We start from the raw sequence: 25491 nt of genomic DNA on the forward strand, positions 1-25491 counted from the left end.
TCTTTTTGAAGGTCTTTGTAGTCAAACAGGGGTTTTGATTGGCCTTGCGAAAAGTTCTCTTGGAAAGTCTTCCAGACCTCAATTTGGCCTCTACTTTTCCTATTAACTGCCATTTAATTATATTGCAAACTGAGAAAACATCTACATGAAAATGTTCCCATAGGCTCCCACTTTGTGGACATCAATTCATTTGAAATCTTACAAAGTAGCTGCTAGGCAGCCGCTTAGAGGTTTCAGAAATTGAGAAGAAACTGTGAACAACCCATAGCCCTAACAAGCTAATTAGTGTCTGATACCCTTTTAAACGTTATCCGAGAGCTCAAATGTCTTCGATTTATTGCAACATGCTGAAAATGAATTTTAGAACTTAATTCTGTCCCACTGCTTTTAAACATCTCAATGATTCTTTGAGTTCTAAATATAACCACCGCCTTTACTAAAGAACCCTTAAAACCCCTCTTTTGTAAAGAGTGTAGAAACATCTCCACTTGGCAGCTGGCAGTCGTGCCTGTTCTTTAATAAGGTTCAGTGGCCAGGGAAGTGTCCAGCCTGCGTTGAGGCATGACTAATCAGGCTGACTTAAGTTGTGTGGTGGGAGATTAGTTTTAATACAAAGCAAAGAAAAGAGAAGAGAGCTGTCCTGACAGCTCCATTCCTTTGCCGGCAAATGGTCAGCTCCAATCCGTCTGCTGCAGAAACAGCAGCTGCCTCGGAGCAAAAGAAGCCCAGCTTAAGCGACCTGCTGAGGAAATAACTGAACCAGGTCCTGCCAGGAATTCACTCATCCTCTTAACACTCTATGCTTAAAGGGGGAGTTTCACTGATTTTTCAACGTTTTCTGCATAATTGAGTGGAAGTCATTTTGAGTTTGCCGTAAAGCAGCAACCTGTTCTGGAGAAACTCACGAAAATTGAATTGTTCACAGAGGTGGTGAAGGGAACCAGACGCCCAAAGATTTGAAAGGTTATCGTTGCTGATTTAAACAGACTCATGGCAGAAGGGGTACATGAAGAGTATGTGCACCCCTCATTTTCAGTATATACAAGTCAGTTTATATTTAAAGAAAAGTGTGATAAAAAATGTTTGATCATTTTGACAGTTGATTTTAGGGGGCGGGGGCAGAAACAGGATGAAAACAAACCATTGGAATTCCCCTTTACATTGTTAAGAACACCAACTGCCTGCACCAGTCACCCCATTTAATAAGGTGATCTGTCCCAGCTAAAAGGATCAATAACAAATAAGCGTAAAATGCAATACGAGTGCAAAGCCACATTGATTTTCCTCTTTCTACAGTGTCAGGCTTTCGCTCTGATTATTGGAGTGACAGTGCAGGTCATTCGTTCATTAATTCATTAATGTCCAGCTCCTGCTGCCTGAACATATCTCTGCTTTCATTACAGCCAGACACAGCGTTAACGATTTCATCACAAGCTAATGATCATCACCACTTTCTCCTTCAGGCTGACTTGGCCAGTTGATCTTTCTTAAAGGGCTCATATCCTACATTACTGCTGAAATGTATGTTTCCCCGTGTGCCTATGTGGAATTATGATCCACAGACAGACATCATTTTAGGCCTCTCTTTATCCATTTGAATGAAACAGACTGTAACATGCTGGTGGTCCTCTGCAAGACCTCTAAAGACAGCGTCTGTGGTATCTGACACCAAGACGTTCCAGCAGAACCTTTAAGTGGACTGGACAGGTAAACAGCACACCCACACCCGGCCATCCAAGCGAAGGAATCCTAAACAGGATGCACTGAACCAGGCTACCATCTTCCAAAACTTTGAGGACCAAACTGCTCTTTTGGGGTCTATCCACAGATTTTCAATGATGTTTAGGCTGCGGGACTGTGAGGGCCATGGCAAAACCCTTAGCTGCCTCTTTAGAAAGTTCATTGTGGATTTGAGGTGTGTTTAGGCCTGGTGTTTTCATCTTCAGCTTTTTTTATAGACAGTCTGCTGTTCACAGTTTTGTGAAAAGTGAAAAGGTTTAGGCAAAGGTTTTGGCCAAATGACACATTTTACAAGGTAGTAAGGAGTAAGGTAGTAGTACATAATCAAACAAATAACTGGACATTTTCAGCTAATTCTAAAGAACAGTTACTCTGGCTTTCATTAATAAAAAAAAATAAAAGGCTTAAAATAAAACATGGTCTGTACAAAGTTTGAATACCCTCATTTAACCTAAAGCACTATATATACTATATATATATACATACACAAAAAGTGTGTGTGTACAAAAAGTATTGAGACGCCTGCTCCCTGCTGCTGCTTATCCCAGCTTTTTGTTGTCCAGGAAAGGCTTTCTGATATATTATGGAATACTGCTGTGGGGATTTGATTGCATTCACTGAATGTTCACCACCCCAACTCAAAAGTACTGAATAGAGCACCATCATTCCAGAGAAGTGAAGAGAGTCCTATTCTACTGGCAATACTTCTCTACAGGGACTAGACAAGCGTGCGATTTACAATAGTAGAACACATTCATTAGAAAGACTGTCCACAAACATTCGGACATGTAACGTTAGCCTTCATTTTTACACCATTTACAACGTGGAGGTCGTAAGGAATGGGGGATTGGGGGTTTCTAAAAGGCTAGAGGTTCTCCTGCCTGTATGAAAGGAACCTGATATCAGAGTCAAAGCAATTACATTCAAGAGGAACCTGAGGAGTGTGAAGACTCTATAGAAAGATGTCTGACTGAATTAGTCTGGGTGAATTGAGTTGTTTGCAAAGAGCCTAAACATGGGAATCAGACCCAAAGCTTGTGTTTCTTCTTCTATACAACAGGATAACACTATTCAGATTTAAATTTAGGCCGGTGAATCACTGTAGGTGTGGAAAAGCAGATTTTCCTGAGCAGACGCTGATTCCACAAAGTATGTATGTCAGCAAGGACTTTCTTCTCAGTCCCATTTTAGTCATTAACATTTAGCTCTTAACACCTTTTCTTAGCTTAGTTTGATTCTATTGTGTTGGACCAGCTTCTGGGCTGCTTTTCTGTAGCTCACACCTCTCGCTTTGGAGCTGCAGTGTTTCATTTTACACTAGAAAGAGACTTTCATTGGAACTTTGTTCTGGAGGTTAATTTTCGAAGACGTTCCACAGTACTGAAGTAGTTTTCTGAGCTGCTGCTTTTGTTCTTCTGCTCAAGTTTTACTTTTACTTTTACTGCCATTATTATTTCACTTTTACTGGAGGATGTGTGGGGGATATTGCTGCTTCTCCGAGTCTCCTGATGTTTCTCAAACCCAGGGAGTCATAAAACGAACCATTTTAAGCACGGATTTTCAAGGTCTGTCCCTTTCCCCACACGGACTCAGACTGAAGCTGCGATATGGATCCCCTCCAGCCCTCAGCTGCTCCGTTAATGAGAGCAAAGACCTTCCAGAACCTCATCTCCATGTCCAGCCGTACAGGGTGGTTTGTTATTGGGGTTGCGTAGCTACACATCCATTTTAATACGTGTTCAGTTTTCAGACACTAAATACCAGGGCAGTGGTCGTCCCATGGAGAGCCATGGAGCACCATTAGCTCATCTGCTGAGGAATCTGATGAGCCCAGCATGGAGATAACACACTAACATGCACTAGCGTTAGCAGGGTAGGGGATTACACTATGGGAACAAACATAACATGGGGTAAAATGTAACCCAGATTCTTGTGCAAACAGGTTCCACCGGAAGTTAAAAAGCAGTGTGTATTTGTTTACATTCATAAACTATTCATGTTTTTTTTTCATGCACTAATGAGAACAATAAAGATTTAAGTACACACATTTTGTTTTAGAAGCATCACATCCTGTAACCTTCCTTTTAGTTATTTCCTGCCTTCAGATGATTTGAGATATAAAAATATGATTTGTGCTATTCATTTTATTATTTATTATTAAAGTAAATCTATAAATAAATAAATAAATACATTTTGCATGGATGCGCTTTCTTTGACATTGGTTCTATTAGAACTTTATTCCGGATGTTGATGTTTTTAGAACTTTACTATAGAGACCCCCCCCCCCCCAATACATTCCCAAGAGCTGACATTTGGGACACAGGTTGATCAGGAAGGTTCTGTAGATGTGATGGAAATAAAGGCTAGTTGAGTTTGAAGGGGCTGATAGTAGCTGTTCTACTCTGTGGTGCAGAATTAACGGGACAGTGTTGGACACAGCGGCCTCTTCTCACTGACCACATTTATTTAAACAGATCATTTTTAATGCATTCAGGCTGGAGATTTTGTCTGCTTCAAACAACATGGGACTGTGTTAAATTCACTGTATTTGTATTTGACTTTTTTGTTACAGCTCACCCACAGTCTGTCTGCCTATAGGAATTTGTAAGAGCAATACATGGCCCATGTAGTTCTACATGTTTTCAATGACAATAGATCGACTGTCGCCTCATTATTAGCCATCAACAGCATTCGACAGCACCGTTATTCAGCACTATCAGTCAGTAATGGTGGATGATCACAAAGGTAGGCCTGAACTGTGAGGTCATGAAGGGCGGGGCATGCTGAGCACTTCAGTATAGCTCCATATGCTCCAGCAAAGGTGCCTGCTGTGTTTAATTCACACCATGTGTTGGCAGAAAAATACAACAACAGTTGGGCTGGAACAAGGTGCAAATAACATTTCCGAGCTAAAGAAAATGTTTATTCTGAGGTGGTGTTTTGGTTGGTGGGGGGGGGGAGCTCTGACCTTTGATTTTTTAGAAAATAATTAAATCTATTATCAATCGCTGATTTCACCACAGTTTAATTCAGAGAAGGAAAAAACCCTCCTTTTAATTGAAGACAATGTTAAAATATTTGATTCTCAGTCATTTTGAAGCATTTCTTTTGGTCCATTCATCTTGAAAATAATGACACACAATATAAAGCAAAACTGCCAGATTCACATTATGTCAAAAAAATAAAACAATGGAAAAATAAAGACACAAGCTCTTTGTTTGACAGCAGCATTTCTTATGTTTGGAAAATATATGAATTATATTTTGCCAAAAAATTCACTTAAGTATGATGACCACATACCAAATAGTAGAAAAAACTCCCTTGGCTTGGACTGGTTTAGGTGACAGAAGATGTTCATTATAGAGGTTAACTGCTCCACAGTGGCACATGTATTGCTCTGTACCGTTTGCCAAAACCGTTCCCCTCTGGCATCAATGGCCCGTGGGGCACCACTGTTATGCTGTTGGGAGGCACTCAATGTGCGAGAAGTCCATTCCCTGTACATTTTCACTATGGCGGCCTCAGAATACCCCCCAATTTAGCGCACTCAGATATGCTACCACCCTTCACCCGGTACCCTGTTATCATTGTCTTTTAAACATCAAACAATTCACGTCCTTTGCCCATAATGATCGATTTGCACTCTGCTACAACTGACTGGTGTGCTCGCTGTGTTCCCAAAAGAATCACTAGATTACTGCATTACTTGTTGAACTAATGGATTTATGCTTCCTTAGTGGATTGAGAGGCTAGATCAAAACCTAAGCTTGACAAAACTTAAGCTTTTTCAAGTGGCATTAACCCTTTACTGAGCTGCAGTGAGGTCGTTTTTCTACTGCTTTGTAAAACTAAAGGATGAGTGTTTAAATGGTAACTTTTATCTGATCACATGCCTTTACGCTGCAGTCTGTACTTATTTTTTCCCAATACAAACATCACATAAGGCCTAGAATCTCCAAGTGTGTTTATTTACACACAAGGACTTGAAGAAAAATACTGAAACAATGTAAGGGAAGTTACGTTTCTTTTCTTCATAAAGAAAACCAGTTTAAACTGAAATCTAACTTATTATAACAGCACTCAACAGTGGAACTGCAGCAGGAGTGACTAAAGACACTGCTACTGAATTATTTTCATATTCAATATGCAGTCGTCATGTTGTAATTCATGCAGCTAAAAGGGCAACAGGAGTGACCGTTCAGCTGCTCTAACTTGTAGAAAACAAGCTGTGTGTGTTGAGAAGTGAAACTACCTGTGATTTCGGTCTATGCTTTTACTTTCACTTTTTTGTCCCGCTTTTGCTTCTGACGGTGGACGGAAGCTGCATTTGATGCAGCTGATTTATTGATATCAGTGGTTGTGATCTGAACATCAGTCAGGCCCTGACGGACACACTGAACTCAAGGCTGTGCTGAACTGCGAAGAGGAAAGAGAGAAAAAATGAAAAAAAAGACAAGACGCTTTTTCAACATGAACTGATGTGATTTTACTGCATTTCAGTAATTGAAACCATTGTTTTGTTTATCACACTGTGCATCCACAGAGGGAAAAAAAACCTCTCGGCAAAGTGAACTTAAACAGATTCAAGTAATCAATCCTTTAATTCACTGGATCACATGATCTGGAAAGAAAAGCTGTTCCCGGAGGAAAACACTGGCCGAGAACAGCGTCCCTTTTCCAAGCTCCTCCAGAATGCAGTTATTAAAAGCACTCAGTTGATGCATCAGAATTAATACAACACACAACATGGGTGTAGATGTGTTGGACAAAACTGTGAGGAGAAGAACCAGAGAAACAGAATTAGCAGAAAGTGGAAGTGTCAAGGCAACACTTTACTGAGGGGCAGTGTTAATAAGCCAGTGTGACACCTACATAAGCTGCCATTACAGGAGCTGACATTACCCTACATAAACAGTTATATGGATTTATTCGAAGAAGCATAATCAGGCTGGTTCTGGCCATTCCTAATTCACTTCAGCCCAGAAAGCATTATGTTGCTTTTTATGTAGGGTTATGTCAGGCTTATGAAGGGGTCATGTAGCCTCATGAACACTATGAAAGGTCATTTTTATCACATATCAGTTTTTTTCCTCAATATGAATATCAGAAAAAGACTGACACCAGGCCGTTTAGCTTATTCACATTCTTGCTAAAAATCTTTCAGGTAATTCTGTTTTTATGGTACAACATTTTAGAGGGCAAGGCAGTCGGTGCTGCTTTACCGAAGCCTCCAGTTCCCTTCACTGGGGTACTCTAGATTTCCTTCAGCAAAACTGCAGCCTCTACTGTTTATTTCTAACACCAGTTTTATCCTTTAGTTTTTTTTCTTCTGCATATGATACTCTGCAAGTCATACACATCCATATAGATAAATGAATGCTTTATGTCAGCATAAAAGGTAAGCTGGGTGACTATATATGAAGACAACAACTACAACTTTCACAGCACTGCCATTGGTTAATCTTTAAATACTCAAGCACTGTTATTCATAGATTAAGAGAAAAACGAAAACAATGTAACCCCTCCCCCACACCCCCCCCCCCCAATTATAAGAAACTACATAACTTTGTTTTTACCCTTATAATGCTTCATTTTATATCAATGGCATGATGTACACCTGTTTTTAATCCATACCACTTGGAGACTAAGTGAAAAAATAATAATAATATTATAAAAAAAGAAAAACAAATCAAAACATCTATCAATCAGGGAAATGCTCTATATAGTCACTTAAATTTCTTTTAAAGTCAACAGTACCATGCATTTACTCATTATCTGATTAGTTCTTTTTTATTTTCTTTACATTTGCTTGCTCGTTTCTTTTTATAGTTAATTTTCTCCATAGTAAATAAATGAGTTTAGATAGTGTTGTCTTCACATAGACTGAAAGAATGCTTCTTTTAATTTTCACCCCTCCTAAAATCTGCCTTTTTTTTTTTTCCTGGGACACATCCACCCTATTGCATGTTGACATGTGTGAAGGATACAGCGGCGGTCGCGGGGCTCCAACGGAGCGACAGAGGCTTGTAGCTCCTAAACGGCGGCCTTTGAATCCTTGCAGTCCTGAGCGGTGGTGCCTGAGTTAGTCTGTTTGCTGTCTGTCCTCTCGGCCAGGTGCTTTGCTTGTCTGCAAAACAAGCACACGTGCAAACACTGAGCACCTAGGTTCCAGGACACGGGAATCCTAGATCAGAAGAATGAATCTGCAGAAACTGTGAAATGCACCCCTTGATACCTAGCTAGTGCAGCTATTAAACATGCTCATCATATCTTTTGTTTTTAATCTCTTATATAATAAATGCTTTTAATGAACAAATCATGTTGCCAATATGTGTATACTGTGTCCAAACTCTCTCTATACTTTGGAATTAAGTCACTGTCTTTAGCTCTGTTCTGATTGGCTGCTGTGTATTGTGCCTCCTCCATACAGACGTCTAGGCTGTGTGTGGGAAAGAAAAAAATAAAAATAAAAACAGGCTAAATGGGTGGGGCTAAACTGCTGTAGGCTGAACGGGTGGGGCTAAACTGCTGTAGGCTGAATAGGCAGGGCTAAAACACGATACACTGAATAGGCGATGCTAAACTACTGTAGGCTAAATGGACAGGGCTAAACTGCTGCAGGAATGAACAGACAGGGCTGAAGTGCTGTAGGCTAAATAGGTGGGGCTATACCAATATGGACTAAATGGGCAGGGCAAAAATCGCTGTACGCTCAATGGGCAGGGCTAAACAGCTGTATGCTGAATGGGTGGGGATTAACTGCTATAGGCCGAATGGCTGGGGCCTAGATTGCTACAGGGCAATTATATGGTTGGTGCATGGTTGTGACGTCACAACCACAATGAATTCAAAACATTTACATCAAACTCTTACATAAAAAACACCTTGAGGAAACCTCGCTGTTCTTTTATATGGGTTCTTTAGTGCTGAGCAAGTGGACAGAGCTGAAGGGAAGAGGGATCGTCCCCTGCAGAATAAAGGTGACTGATTTCTCACAGGGTTTTTCCTTCTGCTTTCCTCGCGGGCAGACTAGGCAGCGTTTCCCTCTCCGAGCAATGTGCTGCTTTATTAAGCTTCAGCCACTGAAAATAAAGCCCTCTAACCTTTTCTTACGACACACCTACTATGAAAATACTCTTGAATGGTCGGAACGATTTCCGTTTTGGTGTGCCCATCATTTCCACTCTCATATTTCATTCTCCACTGACCTACTCATCAGATAAGATAATGACCAGGGTGGGGAGAGGGGGAAAGCGAGAGAGAAGAAAAAGTATATGTATGTGTGTGTTTGAGTGTGTGTGTGTGAGAAAGAGAGAAAGAGATTCCCATAGCCTCACATTATTTGTGGATAAAGATTATGCAAAATGCTCTCATAATAAGAGGAGAACCGAAGTAGGCTATGGAAATGAGCACTGCTGAGTGTGTGTGTAATCAGCATTAGTAGATAAACCTAGACTTTGACATTTAAATGACATTTTGTGTGTGTGTGTACGTGTGTGGGTGTGTATGAGACACACTCAGACAGACAAGAAGTCCACCAGCCAAGGCATGATGTGTGTGGTACAGTTATTTAACAGAGCAATTGTTTATTGTAAATGATTAATAAATAGCACTATTTACTGAATACAGCAATAACCACAGGTCATACACAACATTTGAGCACCCCAGGTCAAAATCTCTGTTATTGTGAACAGTTAAATGAGCAAAAGATGACCTTTAAAATGACACACAAAGCAGCAGAGGGCAATAAGAAGACAGGAAAGCATTTTCAGGTTGCCACGTTTTAATAAAGACCAAGAAGACTTCCAAAAAAAACTGCTTGTACGATTGCTAGAAGGGCAAATCAAAGCTTCCCTTTTACTGCAAAAGGTCTTCAGTAAGATTGAGCAGACTCTAATGTAGTGGTGCACTGTTCTACTGTACAGCAACCCTGTGACCTGAGGAAATTGTTTTCCTTTATCCTCAACACAAAAGTCAGCTTCAGACATTTTCTAGGGAACATCTACACAAGGCTGATGCATTTTGTAAAACAAGTACGGTGGTCTGCATTGTGTTGTACTGTCTGTCTGCACTTGTGTTTCTGTCTGCACTGTGTTGTGTGTTGCACCATGGTCCTGGAGGAACGTTGTTTTGTTTCTCTGTGTACTCTGTACTCTGTATATAGTTGAAATGACAATGAAAACTTGGCTTGACTTGACTTTAAGTAAAAAACAGAACTTAGCCCCAGTATTTAGAACTTAGCCAGCTGTTTTAGTGGAACTTCCCTGTAGCAAAGTGGCTAATTCAGGGGTTCATGAGGACCAAGCGCACCATTCCACCTGCACCTGTACTCACATTTCACATGATCCATTTTCCACCTTGATTGGTCCATCCACCGGGTCCAGTCCTTGTTCTGAAAGCTGTTTCAAGGCACTAAGAGCAGCCTGTGGGGGAGAGAAATGTGTGTGAAAGTTCAGCACACTGCGAAATGGTAACTGAGCATATGAAAGCAATTCAGAACTTGATCTGATTTGACCCAAATCGACTCTCAATTCAAAATTAACTGACTGAACATGGCTTTACTCAGCTTTACTCAGCACCAACAGGAGCACCATAACCAAAAACAAAGCATTACATTCACAGGTTAGGGGAAATGTGCAAAAGAGAAAAGTACTGCTGGACTACAGCACACACACACACAAATACAGAGTCCAACATGACACGGAAAACAATGCCTGTTCCTGGTCTCCATCACACATCCTGTTAAAGCCTTTCAGCGCAGCTACAGAAACACTGCAATAACTGAGACAGGGCTGTCATCATCGGTTATCTCAACTATTCAGTGATCTACTGACTGTTTATACTGTTTAGAAGCTTCTAAAAAAGGGCCAAACTACAAAGATGGACTCAACTGAACATTAATAAAACATACACAGCCTTACAAAGACTGCAAAATACTTGCGTACATAACCACAAATGCATGTGTAAACAACCACATATGTATAAAGGTATATATATGTGTGTGTGTGTGTGTGTACACCATATGTAAACACAATAAAATACAGTTTATTGTCACATTTTTCTTTCTGATCACATTACGCACTTTTGCATTAGTTGCATTTTAGTAGTTTGAATTCACACCAACGGAGGCATGTTCATCCAAATTTGAGAGGTTGTGTGTGTGTATTACTCCGAGAGTGGACAGATCCACCTGGTGATGCTTTCAGACTTTTTCTCCAACATGCTGCCAATGAACACCAGATGTGCAGGATGGAGCGACCATGACATAAATCTAACAACAGCCCACTGGGGCCCAGGAGACACTCACACACACACACAGATGTGAGGGAGACACACACTTACTGCTATAGTACTTTCTCACCCATCATATTATATGCTGAGAATCCCGAACACACACACACACACACACTCACCTGATGTTTCTACAAGGATCAGAACATCAACAACAAAAATAGCAATTAAAGAAAGTGATAAAGACAACTAAAGAAATATAAAGACAACTACAAACAATTAAAGAAACAGTTCAAGACAACTTAAGACAAGTAACCACAAGTAAAGACAACAAGACAGTTGAAGACAAAAAAAAAAAGAATATATAAACGCAACTAAAGACAGTTGCAGACGACAAAAAGTAAATAAGGACAATAAAGACATGAAGGCAACTAAAGGCCACTCAGGATACACTAAAGACAGCTAAAGACAACTACAGACAACAAAAGGCCACTAAGGACACACTAAAGACAGCTAAAGACAACAAAAGGCCACTAAGGACACACTAAAGACCGCTAAAGACAACTATAGACAACAAAAGGCCACCAAGGACACACTAAAGACAGCAAAAGACAACTAAGCTGATGTACAGGCACTGAAAAAGTCAACTAAGCACAATTACAAATATAACTAAAGACAGCTAAAGACAACTACAAATACAACTAAACACAGCTAAAGACAACAACTACAAACACAACGAAACACAGCTAAAGACAACTACAACTACAAATGAAACTAAACACAGCTAAAGACAACTACAACTAAACACAGCTAAAGACAACTACAACTAAACACAGCTAAACACAGCTAAAGACAACTACAACTAAACACAGCTAAACACGGCTAAAGACAACTACAACTAAACACAGCTAAACACAGCTAAAGACAACTACAACTAAACACAGCTAAAGACAACTACAACTAAACACAGCTAAACACGGCTAAAGACAACTACAAACACAACTAAAGACAGCTACAAACAGCTAGACAACTACAACTACACACATCTAAAGACAACTACAACTACACACATCTAAAGACAACTACAACTAAACACAGCTAAAGACAACTACAACTAAACACAGCTAAGCACAAGAAAGACAACTACAACTAAACACAGCTAAAGACAACTACAACTAAACACAGCTAAACACGGCTAAAGACAACTACAAACACAACTAAAGACAGCTACATACAGCTAGACAACTACAACTACACACATCTAAAGACAACTACAACTACACACATCTAAAGACAACTACAACTAAACACAGCTAAAGACAACTACAACTAAACACAGCTAAAGACAACTACAACTAAACACAGCTAAGCACAAGAAAGACAACTACAACTAAACACAGCTAAAGACAACTACAACTACACACAGCTAAAGACAACTACAAACACAACTAAACACAGCTAAATACAACTACAACTAAACACAGCTAAAGACAACTACAACTACAAACACAGCTAAACACAGCTAAAGACAACTACAACTAAACACCGCTAAACACGGCTAAAGACAACTACAATCACAACTAAAGACAGCTACAAACAGCTAGACAACTACAACTACACAAATCTAAAGACAACTACAACTAAACACAGCTAAAGGCTGTATTTTAAGGGAAGCAACTCAAGAGCACATTCTGTACAGTAAGAACACATTTATTACAAAGGTTCTCCAAATAATACTGAAATGTTGCATTAGTTCACAGCACAGAGTAAACGAGACCTAATGATTCAGCAAAATCACCACTAAGAGTGGGAAACAGTCTGTGGTGAATGTAACACACACACATACACACTCTATGGAATGTCAGCCTTATCAGCTGCTGAAATCTCTGCTAGTGATGAAGGCTTATCTATAATGGAACATGCTGTCTAGCTACAATGAGCGCATTCCCAGCGTCTGTTATAAATCACATTCAAATTGAATTTCTTTGTTTGATTGATGGCGAGAGAATATAGGTCACAAAAAGGAGGAGGCAGACTTTCAGCAAAGGAACTGTTCAAAACACCCGCGAAACCATCAACAGGAGGTCCGATTTTTTCTTTAGGCTTTCGTAGTGACAGGAGGACAGCAGCAAACACTTCTTTCTCAAGTTCAATTTGACAACCTGGCTTTCAACCAACAGGCCCAAAGACAACGCCTGCAAGTCTGTCAGATCACTTGAATGGGAACACAACCAGTGTGTTCTATGTTTTCTGCGTGAATAAATGGTTAAGACGTGAACAAGTCATGAAGAGTGGGTTTGGTGAGAAATGCTATATTCTAGAGAAACTTTCCAGGTCGAGAATTGTTCACAGTGGTGGTGAATGGAACCCGAGGTCTCATACAGCTCCCTGCTAATACACCAGATGATTATACATGCACTGCCTGATGCCTGAGACACTGTTTTACTACAGTTTTCAGAAAGGTCTAGAACAGGTTTATAAAATCGTATATCATTAAAATGATGGAGGAGGCAAAAAATTTGTACTCCAAGGAACCTTTATTCGTCCAGATTTGCCACTGGTCAGATTCACTGGTGGTTTCACATTGTAAATACAATACATTTGCAGTGTAGTCTTGGCCTGTAGTCAAGGAAACCTGGCTAATAACCAGCAGACTCAAAGACAAATGGCCGTCTATCTGCAGTAACAACTCTTAACTGCAGCGTTATTTTTCTACCGAGACGGAGAGTGGGGATGAGTGAGATATCAACACAGGTGAAATGTGTTTAGGTTAGAGCGACAGTCTGGAAGTGGTCCATCCCTGCCCCCCCACCCCCGCCGCTACAGATAACACACACCAGCACTCAGCACACGCATTAGCAGACAAAATGGATCTGTCTCGGCCAAACGCTACTTTGCGGCCTTCATTCATCACCTTGCCGCTGGGTTCAAAGGACGGAGTGGTGGGGGGGAGAAATGAATGTGGAATGTGACTAAAGGCTAAATATGGTGGCGTGGACTAAAAGGGCGAGGTGGATGAAGAAGAGAGAGCGCTGTCAGAGGACAGGAGCCACTCATTTTTCTAGGTCACTTTAATGGCTTTTCTGATTGCATTTTCATTTCCTTCACTGCCTTGGCTAAACAGCAGTGATTCTCCAGAGAGCCAGTGACCAGCAGGAGTGGGGTGATGGATTGACAGAAATGGTGGGGGGGGGGCATCCCACCATCCACCAACAACATGGAAACCGTCAAACCAGCTGACAGTTTATCACTCACTATCCTGGGAGCAAAAGAGAGAGAGAGCATGCGTGTGTGTGTGTTGGGTTCAGATGCCACGTCCCTTAGCGAAGGTTAACACTGTACAGGCTTCTTCTTATAGCGATAGTTTGGCCAAAACACACACATGTACCTAGTTTCCTGCTTATATTCTAAATGCAGCCCATCAGAGACAGGTTTGGTGTTTGCACTGAAGCCACAAGGCCAACATAGCTAGCAATTAATAAGTGCTGATACTTTATCAATTAGGCTGGTGCTAACTGCAAGTCTACATAGACTATTAGAGATTACTTTAAAAGGAATTCCAACAATGTTTCTATAATTAAACAGTCGAGATGTGAACAAAGTCATTTAGAGTGGATTTGTGATTATGAATCCATTGTCTAATGCTTGAGACACTGTTTTACTGTAGCCCTGAAAGCCTTTTTGGCATAAAACGTATTCCTACAATTGCATATCACTGTAACGGCAGAGGCATACACGCATTCCATAATTTCCGCAAAATAAGTGTATTTTGCTCAGATTTGCAGCTATTATATATATATATATATATATATATATATATATATATATATATATATATATATATATATATATATAGCGAAACGCAATCCAAACGCAGCTGTGAAGCTACACAAGTCTTCTAAGTTTGATATGGAATTTTGATGACGGTATATTATATATATATATAAGGCTATGGAGACACTCAATTGCTGGCATGACTGCAAAGATATCTGTACACGTTTCTGTACCATGACTGTTTTGATGGCAACCATTGAATTATTGGCATTTTGACTTTTTGAGGAAAGTGTGTGTGTGAGACAAATCAGTGTTCATTGCAAATGTATGCAATTGAAGTAAGAGAAAAAAATACAATATTTTACCAAAAATATTTGTAAGAATATCTATAATCACCTGTCAAAGATTGTGTAAGTTGTGTAATATTCAATGTTTACAAGGATTTAAAATGAGTCTTCTGTATTATCGTGATTACTGTTAGTCCTATTCACCTGTAGCGTGAGTATGCTGCAAGCTGTGTGTATTATCAGATTTGATCATCTGTTGTGTTGTCTGCTTACAGCTGAAGCCTGAGTGCTAATCTGCTGGGCTACGCGTGCGTTTGGGCTTTCATTTCCCATGGTCCAGCGGAGGTTCCCACCGCAGCGCTTTTCTGGTCCGATCCAAAAGCATCAGTGTGGCTCCCCACCGCCCTTTGATCGCCATGCCGCCGTCTGTTTTGTTTGCCACCTCGTGGCGGAGAGGCGGAGGCCGCTGGCCGTTTAGCGCTCCATTAGTTTTGAGGACGAGGAGCAATGCTGCATCTTTGGCTCAACTAGAAACAGCCCTGTGATCTAAAACGCAATCAAACACTCTGCAGGTGTACACACACACACACAAACACACACTTCGTACTGCCTCACTCTTACTCACTCTCACACACACACAGCAGTGGTGAGTCTTTCACAAACAGTGGTGCAGATTCGGGCCTCCAACTGAATGGAAAACCAAATCCGGCTCTTTGTTTTCCTTATTACACAACGTCAGCTGCATCAAAGCAAACTAAACAGGCTTTCTGGTCAAAAGGCTGATGTCATCGCATCTGAGATGAAGAGAAAGGGATTAAAATATACGCATGTCACAGACGAAGACATTCTGAAGGATATTTTCCTAGACTAAACAATCGCTACGTTAGGAAGAGGGAAGCATGGTGGGTTTTAAAGGGCTCATATCATGGAAAGCAAAAATGTCACGCTTTCTTTAAAATGAAAGAGTGTGATGTCATACTTATGCAAATATGTGGGCAGGACTGGTCAAATTACCTGTGATTGTGGATTTAATGCGTTAGAATAAATACACATCCTGTACAGAGACACCTTCTACACATTTAAATACATAAATCACTGTTTGTTTATTAAAGTTTACTTTTATTTATTTTATTTGGGTGGGGGGGGGTCAAAAGATAAAAGGCAGCATATTTAACAGTTATGGTACAGGTAAACTCAGTAAATAAATAGAAATTGTGTTATATCATATTTAAGTTTACTTACACTTAAAATATCAAAATGATGGCATTTTAACAGGCATGCCCAAACTTTTGCATAAGACTGTAAGTCAACATCAAGGAAGTTTTAAACCATCCCATTCACTCCCACACACAGCCAGTCCGAATCAAGGACATTTGCATATCATAACAGCCAGCCTAATTCTAAGGGATGAGGGGTCAAAAAAAAAAGGTCAACCAACCTCGTGTTGCTTTTGTAAAAAGCGCTATAGAAATACAACTGATTTGATTTTGATTTGATCTCCCATGAAAGTCAGAGAGAGAGAGAGCTTTCCAAGAGAGCTGCCAGGAATCTTTAAAGAATAACACACTGTTATAAAAAACCTGATTGGCTGAGCCATGCTGTACAATTCTCCACAGATCAGCTGAATTCTGCATAGGTGCTACAGGTTAGCACCCAGTGAACACCATGCTGATGTGAGGAGGCTTCATCGAATAACCCAAATACTATTCCCCAAATATACCAACCTGAAATCTAAACTGACCTTGTTAGCTTGTGTCTCTGCTCTCATGCATAGTATGACTCTCCTCTTTAAACGGATAACAGATCTCTTCCTTTAAATGACTAAATTCTTGCTGTCTTTAAAATGTGACCAGTGGTCGGGGCCAAGCGTTAATATCTGATTTTCAATATCATATATGTAATATGACATATCATTGTTTTGCCCGACCATCTGACCTGCCCATCACAGGGAGAAAATGCTGAGCAACGTCAGAGACTCTGGCTGACACTGTGCTTCAATAACAGATATGCCACCATATGTTAGGATTCCCATTCACACTGACTTTAACTGTGAGGAAAATCATTGGAACACACAGCCTGCAGTGGATTTCCGCTTTAATACACCAGCAGTAATGTGATGCTGGTGGAAAGAGAATCCCCTCAAACTCCCCACTTCAAAGCTGTGGAGGCGACACACACTAACATTCCTGTGTCTTCTGAGATGAATAAACTAGTTTCTTGTGAGCAAGTCTGAAGAACAGAGTTTGACTTCAGGTCTCTCCTGAACACCCGCACGCGACACACTAGTTAAAATAAACAGCAATTTCCAGGTGTTTAGAACTATATCTTTGCACAAGTCTGGTGAACAGGCCTTTCATTTTCAGATATTTGCTCAGAATGCACCATGATTTTGGTGAATGATAACTTAGAACATAAAAAAAGGGAAACCCAGACCATGGCCCAAAGTGGACAGCAGTTCAAACAGAACCATGGCCCAAACTAGGCCTGTGGCTTAAAACAGACCAAGGTTTAAACCATACCATGACTCAAACTAGGCTGCAGAATCATGACTGAACTGAGCAGTGAATTAAACTGTACAGTGACCCAAACCAGACTGTGGTTTAAACAGAACTGTGGACTAACCCAAACCATTGTGCAAACAGAACTGGGGCCTAAACAGGACCTTTGTGTCAAACTAAACTGAGGCTCAAACCAGACTGTGGTCCGAAAAAAAACATTATCTAAATCAGGCATTGGCTCATATCTAACCGTGTCTTAAACCGAACCATGACTCAAACCGAACTGTGGCCCAAACTGGACTGTGACTTAAATCTAACTGTGGACCAAACTGAACCATGGCCCAGAAACCAAGCAACAACTGAACAATGAGAGAGGTGAACTATTTATCCCCCACTCAGAATACACTGCATTACACTGTTTTACACACACAATATATTTTACTGAATCAGACTTCTTACAATTCACATTCCATTTCATTAATAAGAGGAGTGTGAGACGTGTTAATGAGGGACAGTGAAGGACGTGTGAAGGTGTTGAGCGTTAATCACTCTGCTCATTCACTGCTGTTATCTCTACAGTCATAAACACAGAGCAGAGAAAGCAAGAAAGAGTTCCTCTTTGTTTGTGCCGGGGAGGGGGAGTAGGGGGGTTGGATGGGACTTCAGCGGCTGGGCAGAAAGAGCGGAGGAGAAAACGAAGAGTGTGTGTGTGTGTGTGTAAGCTGGAGCTGATAAGGGCAGAAATTCCTCGTCTGCCTCCTATTGGGCTCCTTCTTTGGTGTGATTTCACAGCTCATTGAGCCGAGGGCTGTGGTATGTCCTGTTTCCAGACGGAGACTCATCTGCTGCAGCTGGGCTGAGGCCGGCGCAAGGCTTTCTTATGGGTGTAAAATACACTTACAGAGGGGTCTGAGGGTATCCCCTCGCTGTAGGGAAACACGACTAGGAAAACTTTTAACTTTTAACTTTTGTAGGGAAACTTTTAACAAACTACCTACCATTTTTGTATATATGATGTTTGTAAAATCGCTGTCAGGGTTCCTGCTGTGCTGAGAACGGTCCACCGCCCCAATAATATCTGGTCAGAGGTGATTCTATGGTGGTCTCTTCCCATTGTTAAACCGGCATTATGTGAGAAGCAGCATGTGGACTGAGGCTGTAGAGTAATATTACATTTTACACAAATATAACTTGCGATCACCCAGCTCCCAAAGTTTAATTTGGAATCTGTTACTAAAAATAAAGTAATTTTACTTCAGTATTAATTAGCAGCACATTTAAATTGTGTGGCTATATTATTTATACTAACACAAAGATCGGGATCAGCCGATACTCCGCACTAGATCAGATTGTGACATCTCTAATTCTAATGATACATAATGTTGTTCCAATAGAAAGTATTATCTTGTTGCTGTCAGAGCTAAACCTCCTGTCTCTAAAAATAAATAAATAAATAAAATGGTACATTTACAGAAAAAAAGCCACAAACTAATTTTAATAACTTCCTATAACTTTTAAAGGAGGTTTATTTATAAGTATTGATCTGAAGTAAATGATGTCGGTAAAGTCCACACAAGCTCTCAAACACACCCACTCCGTGTCTGTACCCAGTTTGTGCTGCTGAGGGTGGGTTATGCAAACAGACAGGTGTGAAGAGAGCCTGAGAAATACAGACATGCCTGTAAGCGTGTCTGAGACTGAAACTAATATTATGGTTGACTGAAATCCAAACAATATGTAAATGAAGTTTCCAAAGAGAAAGCTGATAGCATACAGTTCTGTGCAAAAGTCATCAGTTACACTACGTTAAAACTGTGCATCTCAGCAGAGAGTGTGATTATCTGTAAAACTCTATATAACATTAGAATAAACCCTAATAAACATAAAGTCAGTGGTCAGTGAGTGTGTTTACTGTAAAACTCTATATAACATTAGAATAAACCCAAATAAACATAAAGTCAGTGGTCAGTGAGAGTGTTTACTGTAAAACTCTATATAACAGAATAAACCCTAATAAACATAAAGTCAGTAGTCAGTGAGTGTGTTTACTGTAAAACTCTATATAACATTAGAATAAACCCAAATAAACATAAAGTCAGTGGTCAGTGAGTGTGTTTACTGTAAAACTCTATATAACAGAATAAACCCTAATAAACAAAGTCAGTGGTCAGTGAGTGTGTTTACTATAAAACTCTATATAACATTAGAATAAACCCTAATAAACATAAAGTCAGTGGTCAGTGAGTGAGTTTACTGTAAAACTCTATATAACAGAATAAACCCTAATAAACATAAAGTCAGTGGTCAGTGAGTGTGTTTACTGTAAAACTCTATATAACATTAGAATAAACCCGAATAAACAAAGTCAGTGGTCAGAATGTGTCCTTGGTCAGCAAAGTTACAGATATGTTGCTTAGAAGAACACAAGCAAAAGAACACGGGTTTGGTTGTAGACTTCTCTGTGAAGGTCAGACACTGTTTAGATCTGTTAAATTCCACCAGCAGCTCACCTGCCTTGCTTAAACAGAGAACTGATTACATAAACTGGGTGTTGGATGGGAACTGGGAATACTGGCCTAACCCTGGGAGAAATTCTTGGTGCGAACACAGAAGATTTTGTTTGCATGTATTCTGTATTCATGTATTCAAAGTGTTTATGAAAAAATAAGCTCTAACTGCCCAAACAAACCTCTTTACAGCTCAGTTTCTCAGACACCCTAAGACTTTTGCACAGTACTGATGTTAGCAGTAGATGTCAGTCATTAAATGATCATGAACACTCCTGAATTGTGTGCAAACTTCTTTAAGTATTAACAACATACTGCCCCGCCTGGTAATAGTTACACCACTGGACCCACAGCCTGCTGAGCTAAAGCTGAGAGGTCCATCCAGCCAGGTGAGGGATTATTTTCATTACGCTGGCCGAATAAAACTCTTGTTCTCCACTGCAGGACACACACTGCCTGCTGCCACGGGATGGTGGTTCCCACACCTGACTGCCAACACACACACACGCACACACACACACACACACACACACACACACACACACACACACACACACACACACACACACACACACACACAGAGAGAGACACATCCAAATTGCGGGCCTTGGACAGCCTTAGTTAGGAAGCTAGAAACATCCATAATGCACGTTCAAACAGCCTCCAATCAAGCTGACTTTGATCTTGTCTTGGCTCACGGCTCACACGTATCAATTCAATAGAACATTCTTGACACTAAATTTAATTACTTTTGCTGCCTCTATACCAAACTACATTTTCAACTTAGAAGTTTCTGTTTGTACGTCCACCAACAAATGCTCGAATCAGAAATAAGATAAGGAAGCAGCTCACGTTGAGTTGGGGGTTAACAGTTGGGGGTTAGATTCCTTGCTCAAGGGCACTTCAGTCATGTCCTGTCGGTCCAGGGGATCAAACGGGCAACCTATCGGTCCCAATGCTGCTACTGTAAGCTTCAGCCCACGGCTGCCCCTAAAGCTGCCACTTCCCGTCATGTTAGCTGTTCTGGTGGCAATGTTAGCGTTACAGTTGGCCAATTCAGACATTTTGATACAGGGAAGATTTAATCTGAATCTGAAACACGAGGGTGAACAGTAGCCACTCTGAGATCACACTAATGTTTTCTCTTCAGTAATGGCTTCTTTTAAGCCACCCTCTCATACAGGCCAGCTGAACATGGTGCTCTTTACTGGTGCCCCTTTACTCCAGTCTCGGTCCCGGAACTCTGCAGCTCTTTCACAGTGATTGCTGCCCTCTCTGTGGCTTCCCTTACAAGCTCCCTTCTTGCTCTGATGCTGAGTTTCAAGGGTCTGCCTTGTCTAGGAAGCGTCTGGGTGGTATGATGCAGCTTCCATTTCCTCACAGTTGATCTAGCAAAGCTCACTGGGATCTACAAACAACTGGATGGTATTGTGTAGTGTTTTCAGATCTTGTATACGTCTATAACCTTCTTTCTTCTTTAGAAAGCTCTCTGCTCTTCATTTTCACAGCTTTCCCCTTAGGTTCACAGTCTGTGTAATGCTGCTTGAACTAAGGACGTCTAAGGTGTGTCCTCATTAGGACAACATCTTTAATCTGTTTACACTTTGAAGTCCTTATGTTAGTATCATACTGCAGTTGATCTTTAAAAAAAAAATGACAGCACACACACACACACACACACACACACAAAGCAAATCTGTAATCCACAAGAATCTGACAGCTTTAAAGAGGGGGGTGGGATATGTGTGAAAGGCGCAGTATAACCATCTGCATTCACGCCGCTGGCCAGGCTAATCAAAATTCCAGATTCTGCCTGTGCATGGAGCGGATCCAGATCGCAGGGTCAATGATGACCGTAACGTCCCTGGGGACAGCGACTCCACTGACATGGGAAGTCATAAATTAGGAGGCAAGATGCAAAGGCATGCCATGTGCCATTTAGCCTGGAGAAACTCGCCCTATATGCTTTATCGCTCTGAGGACAAAAACGATCTGGTGTAAATGTTAACTAAAACTTAAAAAATATATATATTTTGACAACAATAATGACCACAATCATTGAAGACACCTTGACATTTTAATTGACTGATAAAAAAAATATGAATAAAAACTAACAAATCTGCAATATTTTAATATTTCTTTTGTCAGTTATGTGGCATCAGCAGTATAATCTGTCACAGGGCTGAATTTGCCACATTATTTGCCTATATCTAATAGGAATTTCCTGTTCTGCCTTAAAAGTTCATGCATTTACAATCAGCATTCAGGGCTATTGAATGTAACAGCTGCACTATTTAAAAATAGTGAAAAAATTTTGAAAATAAAGCTGGCAAATAAAGAGTCAATTTCATCTTTAAGACATTCACTGTAATCTTCCTCTTCAGTCTGTTAGTTTTTATTTTTATTTTACCAGTCTGCACTAAGTGGACTAAACATATCCTCACACCATTGGCCACAACCACCATACTTCACTTTTGGTATGGTGTTTGTTGAGGAATGTTAAGTACCCCACATAGATTTCATATAATTATTTTAATATACCAATTTCTGTCTTGTGTTTCCTCTGTATTTAATGATGTTGCATTTGTTTGTTCTAGTTTTGATGACATTTTATGGTATAATCTGATTAATTTATTATTCTAAATTCTATATCTATCGACTACCAATTCTGTGTGCAAATGTTTCTCAACGAAGCGAATGAGTTCTCAGAGTTCAGGTGCATAAGAGAATCCCAAAACTGCATGCAAAAAGTCAGTGCTAAAAATGGTATTTTTTCCACCAGATCAAAGCAGAATAGTGCATAAAATCGCACCAACAGCTATGCAGCATATTTCTGGGTTACGTGTAACAGTCAATACTTTTCTGATAATGACTGTATGAAGTTTTGAATAAACGATTGCGTAACTGATGGGGAAACAGTGTGATTAAGTGAATTACTCTGTAACTGAACACACATGGTGCTCTGCAGCACATCTGTGCTCATTCAGCTCCATTACAGCATCATGAAATTACATTCTGCACATGTTCAGATTCCCAGTCAGATTACATACATGCGCATACACACACACACACACACACACACACACACACACACACACACACACACACACACACTATGTCCTTTTGAGGGAGGAACGTGCTTGAGAAATGTGTCTACAGATTCATGAGAGAAGAGATACCAATCATAATGGTTTATGATAGACTGGTGGCTGAAATACTGTTCACAGATAAATGGGGAAAATAAATGATTATCAGTGTCATATTGGAATTACAACTAATAACTGTGGAGGTTTTTCACAGATTCAGCAGAACTGCAGTTTGGAACCAAAGTGCAGTTGAATTTCAGCGAGTGCATTAAAGACCGTATACTTGATTCTCTCGGTCCAGACCAAAGCACAAACCCATCAACTGTCATATTTACGTTCTGTTTTGTTTAGCGTTCCCACTGATTTTAAGCTATGTTCACACAGCAGGTGGATGTGGCCAACACCGGATTTACTGTCTGAATTTGATTGTGTTGTTCACATTGTCTTCTTAATGTGGCCTGAATCTGACATTAATCTGAACAGATCACGCTGCTGAGCTGAACGACATGCACAAAACACCATCACTCCACCTTCAACGCTTCAACAATGCTTCATGCTCATCCAACACATTGCTGTCCCCTGTCTTTCTCTCATTTATTTAGAACTCAGAGAGAACTGAGATACAAACTGGATAACGAGGCTCGATCTGTGTGTAGAAGCAGCTTTGACTCTTTTCCTCCTCTCTCTAAACATCCTCGAAGCAACCCTGACTTTACAGTGAAGTAGTTCATTTGTTTTTTCCTGTTAGAGAGTGCCATGCTTCTTTGTTTATAACACTGGTCCACATGTCGTATTTGTAATTTTGGCATCCAAATACATTCACGTCAAAACTGCATTGGAACCTTGTCAATTACAGAACCCAGAGCAGGCCGGAAGACCAAAATGACTGCTTGTCCTGCGACGAAGGAAATGTTCATTTACCTTTTCTTTGAGCAAACCGCACCGACTAAGGACAAACGCACAAGGATTTGTTTAAATCAAACCAAACTGGCCACTGCAAAATGCAAATACTGACCAGGCGCCATGTTTCACTCTGTTAATGCTACAGATGCTAGCAGCATCAGCAGCATTCAGCTGAGGACGTCTAGGTTGCGGGAAACCTTCAGCTTTTGACTCTAGAAGCCTTCCTGTGGTGAAGAAGGCATCCTCTTTAGCTTTTATACTAATGGTGCGATGTATACTTTTAAAAGTTGAGTCAACCAACTTCTGGCACCTATCAACTGGTATTCCTGCCCAGAATGCTTTGACTACATCCCACAATTCATTTGCATTTCTTGGTTTTGCTTCAGAAACGGCATCTTTGATGTCACCCCACAAGTTTTCTATCGGATTAAGGTCCGGGGTTTGGGCTGGTCACTCCATAACCTCTATTTTGTTGGACTGGAACCAAGATTTTGCTCGTTTACTGGTGTGTTCAGGGTCATTGTCTTGTTGAAACACCCATTTCAAGGGCATTTCCTCTTCAGCGTAAGGCAACATGACCTGTTCAAGTATTCTGATATATGCAAACTGGTCCATGATCCCTGGTATGCAGTAAATAGGCCCAGCACCATAGTAAGAGAAACATGCCCATATCATGATGCTTGCACCACCATGCTTCACTGTCTTCAGAGTGTACTGTGGCTTGAATTCAGAGTTTGGGGGTCGTCTGACAAACTGTCTGCCGCCCTTGGACCCAAAAAGAACAATTTTACTTTCATCAGTCCACAATATGTTTCTCCGTTTCTCTTTAGGCCAGTGGAGGTGTTCTTTGGCAAATTACATCCCCTTCAGTACATGTCTTTTTGTTAACAGTGGGACTTTGCGGGGACTTTTTGCTAATAGATTAGCTTCACACAGGCGTCTTCTAACTGTCACAGTACTCACAGGTAACTTGAGACTGTCTTTGATCATCCTGGAGCTGACCATTAGTTGAGCCTTTGCCATTCTGGCTATTCTTCGATCCATTCGAATGGTAGTCTTGTGTTTTCTTCCACGTCTCTCTGGTTTTGCTCTCCATTTTAAAGCATTGGAGATCATTTTGGCTGAACAGCCTATTATTGTCTGCACTTCTTTATAAGTTTTACCCTCTCCAATTAACTTTTTAATCAAAGTTCGCTGTTCTTCTGATGTCCACGCTGCTATGATTTTGAACACACCCCTTTCAATTAATTATTCAAATACACAGACTCAAGAGCATGCATATCATGAACGCTGAGTCTGTTGGTTTTCTAAGAATCTACTGCACCAACTGGTACATTGTTTGTCATGTGGTAATATAATTTATACCAAAAACTGGTATAGTCATATTGGACTGCTATTATTTTGAACACTACTGTACCTTTGCTGTCTTAACGTCCGCATTCCACAGGACTGAATTTTACCATGA

General features: G+C 40.5%; 1 protein-coding gene across 1 annotated transcript in view; it reads right to left on the reverse strand.

Moving 5' to 3' along the window:
• Nucleotides 1-6201: 6201 nt before the first annotated feature.
• Nucleotides 6202-25491, reverse strand: part of stau2 (staufen double-stranded RNA binding protein 2) — a 107653-nt gene continuing 88363 nt past the window's right edge. The window contains exons 14-15 of the mRNA XM_072688479.1: nt 10075-10163; nt 6202-7867 (exon numbers count right to left, since the gene is read on the reverse strand). Coding sequence (XP_072544580.1) covers nt 7774-7867; nt 10075-10163 — 183 coding nt within the window. The 3' untranslated portion in view covers nt 6202-7773. The remainder of the gene's footprint in view (nt 7868-10074; nt 10164-25491) is intronic.

The sequence above is a fragment of the Salminus brasiliensis genome, chromosome 1 (assembly GCF_030463535.1).
Source record: "Salminus brasiliensis chromosome 1, fSalBra1.hap2, whole genome shotgun sequence".
In the NCBI taxonomy this organism is placed as follows: Eukaryota; Metazoa; Chordata; class Actinopteri; order Characiformes; family Bryconidae; genus Salminus; species Salminus brasiliensis.